This window comes from Lynx rufus, unplaced genomic scaffold (assembly GCF_022079265.1).
Source record: "Lynx rufus isolate CCGP_SWC_20201006 ecotype Redwood Valley unplaced genomic scaffold, mLynRuf1.p SCAF_27, whole genome shotgun sequence".
Taxonomy (NCBI): Eukaryota; Metazoa; Chordata; class Mammalia; order Carnivora; family Felidae; genus Lynx; species Lynx rufus.
Genome location: NW_025814842.1, coordinates 7577796 through 7580424, shown reverse-complemented (window position 1 = coordinate 7580424; position 2629 = coordinate 7577796). Strand labels below are relative to the sequence as shown.

The 2629-nt window shown below is 61.7% G+C and overlaps 1 protein-coding gene across 1 annotated transcript; it reads right to left on the bottom strand.

The window, feature by feature from the left end:
* Positions 1–492: 492 nt before the first annotated feature.
* On the bottom strand, positions 493–2383 carry EPO (erythropoietin). Its single transcript, XM_047089240.1, has 5 exons — positions 2367–2383; positions 1687–1829; positions 1378–1464; positions 947–1126; positions 493–779 (listed from the first exon to the last, which is right to left on the bottom strand). The coding sequence occupies exons 1-5, from the start codon at positions 2377–2379 to the stop codon at positions 624–626; spliced, it is 579 nt and encodes a 192-aa protein (XP_046945196.1). The 5' UTR covers positions 2380–2383; the 3' UTR covers positions 493–623.
* Between the last annotated feature and the right edge of the window lie 246 nt (positions 2384–2629).

The window sequence follows — 2629 nt, the reverse complement described above, 5'->3', positions numbered from 1 at the left end:
GGGTGGGAGCAGGGCCAGGGAAGTGGGGCGCTCCAGGGGAAAACAGAAAAGCCAAGAGCCATGTTGTGGTTTCAGTTCTTGCCGGTGAGATTGAAAAATACACAAGATGTGGACCCACTGAGAGCCAGGGGCCAGCCCCCATCCCATCCCCCTGGCTCCCACCACCCTTCGTCCGGCGGGCTCTTACTATCATGGGAGTGCCCATGAGACCTGGAGAATTCATGGCTCGCCACCTAAATTCTCCGGTCCCTCCTATCCCTGCCTGATGGGTGCACGAAGAGGTATCGGCCCTCCACCTTGTCCCGGCATCACGGTTCGGCAGGGCACCAAGATGAGTTTCGGTTTCTCCCCAGCAAGGCTCCATCCCCAAGTTTAAGCTGATTTCCTCCAAATTCCTCCTGCTTCGGGGCCTCAGGCTGGCCCTGTGACATCCTTAGATCTGAGTTGCGCTCTGGACAGTTCCTCTGGCCCTTGCGATGTCACCACTGGCCGTGGAGTGTCCGTGGGACAGGCTGGTGCTGAGCTGATCACCCCCGACGGGTCAGGAGTGGTGGTGCAGAGGGCGTGGCACAGGCAGTGGTGGTAAGTGAGGTGGTGGACATGCCCGGGGTGGGAGCACCTGGTCACCTGTCTCCTCTTCGGCAGGCCTCCCCTGTGTACAGCGTCAGCTTTCCCCGCAGAAAGTTGGAGTAGATTCGGAAAAGTTTGCACAAAGTATCGACAGTGAATGTTCGGAGTGGAGCAGCAGAGGTTGCCTCTGGAAGGGAGGTGGCTTCCTTCTGCCAAGGAGAGAACAGAAGGTTACCGCAGTGCCGGGGCCCCTGGAGGGAGATGGGATTCAGGCTAGAATCGGAAGGGGGATGAGAGCCTCAGTATTTCTTGGCAGGGGTCCTTCTCCCATTTTACAGAAAGGGCAGAGAGAAGTGAGGCCCCCCCACCTACGCACCTGGGCTCCCAGTGCCCGAAGCAGGGAGGTGAGGCTGCGCAGGCTGCTGACGGCTTTATCCACATGCAGCTGCAGGGTCTCAGATGGCTGGGAGGAGTTGGCCAGCAGGGCCTGGCCCCGCAGGATGGCTTCTGAGAGCAGGGCGAGGCCCTGCCAGACTTCCACAGCCTGCTGCCCGACCTAAAGGGAGTGGACACTTGGAGTCAGCAGCCCAAGCCAGCCCCTCCGTCTCAGCAACCCCAAGCACCAAGCTGAGCAAATGAAGGCATGGAATCAGTTTTGTTGAATGAATGAATGAATGAATGAATGAAGAAAAGAACAAATGAATGGACATACTGCATTCAGCCCTCACCTCCTTCTATCATTCTCCCTCCCACCCCAACAGGTTCCCAAAATGAGACTCCCCAAGAAGAAGGAAAACATAAACTCACGTCCATCCTCTTCCAGGTATAGAAGTTGACCTTGGTGTCTGGGACAGTGATATTCTCACTGAAGCTGCAGCCTTCAGCACAGCCCATCTGAAATGCACGACCCCCGAGTCAGGCTCCCCGAGGGCCTTACCTAGCTTCCAGGTATGCATTGGGGGTACCACTTTTATCATTGTTACTGGGGGTTCTGGCTTCCCACCTCCCTGAACCAAGTGCCAGGAAGGGGCTCAGCTTCCTGGATCTTGGAGGACCCCCCCCCCCCAGGACTCCTGAGAGTGAGTTCTGTGGAAAGTTTTGTGGAAGGGGCCTCACCGTGACATTTTCGGCCTCCCTGGCCTCCAGAATGTACCTCTCCAGGACTCGGCTGTCACAGATGAGGCGAGGGGGGGCGCCCAGGACTGGGAGGCCCAGGGGAAGCAGCAGCAAAGATAGCAGAAGCAGCAGGGCAGGACATTCTAGAAAAGAGTGCCAGGCTGAGTGTGTTTGGAGGAGCAGGTTCACACATCCCGTTCCTCTGCCCCCAGCTTGTCGCTCCCACCCCGAACCTTCCCAGCGCTCGGGTTCTGCCTCCTTGGCCTTCATTCAATCCCCGCCGCCGCCGCGGTGAACACACCCCACCCCCCAAACTACCGGCATCCCCTTCTCCCGGGCAAACTTCAATCCCGGTGTGACAGAGGCTTCCCCTCTCGCAGATCCCGGGGATTGCTCCAAGACCCAGGTATCAGCTTCCTCCCCACGCACGGAGCCGCCCCTCTTCCCCCCGAACCCGCAAACCGCGTCCCCGTGCCCGGGTCAGATTTCACCTTTTCCCGGCGGCTCCGGGAGCCCTGCCGGCACGTGGAGGCTGCCCCACCCCCCTTGCCCTTCCGGGGTCCTTGGCAAGTTGTCGGTCCTTGAACCCGGCCACCTCGGGGCCACTAGCCCCAGCGGTAAATTCCTGCTCAAACAGGGGCCCAGGCGGGCGGGGGCTCCTCCAGCCGGCGGGTACTCACCGCACGACCCCATCTCCGCGCCTCCCCCGGCCCCTCAGCGACCAGGGGCTCGACCGGCGCCCTTGCCGGGAGCCCTCATCCCGGGAAGCGCGGCGGGGCAGGGCCGGCCTCACGCCCTGAAGGAAGGGGCCACCGTCCGGGGGCCGCCGAGCCGGGGTCGCGCACAGCGAGCGCAGGACTGCTGGCCACGGTCCGCGAGGACTGGCGCGCGGCGACCGGTCGGGGTTGGCCCGGGGACTGCGGCTCGGCCGGGGGTCGGGGCT

What these genes read in the sequence shown, in the direction of transcription:
- EPO (XM_047089240.1), bottom strand. An exon ending in GGGAGGCCGAAAATGTCACG is followed by an intron (nt 1,465 to 1,686) that starts GTGAGGCCCCTT and finishes CGTGCATTTCAG; the next exon opens with ATGGGCTGTGCTGAAGGCTG. An exon ending in ATACCTGGAAGAGGATGGAC is followed by an intron (nt 1,127 to 1,377) that starts GTGAGTTTATGT and finishes CACTCCCTTTAG; the next exon opens with GTCGGGCAGCAGGCTGTGGA.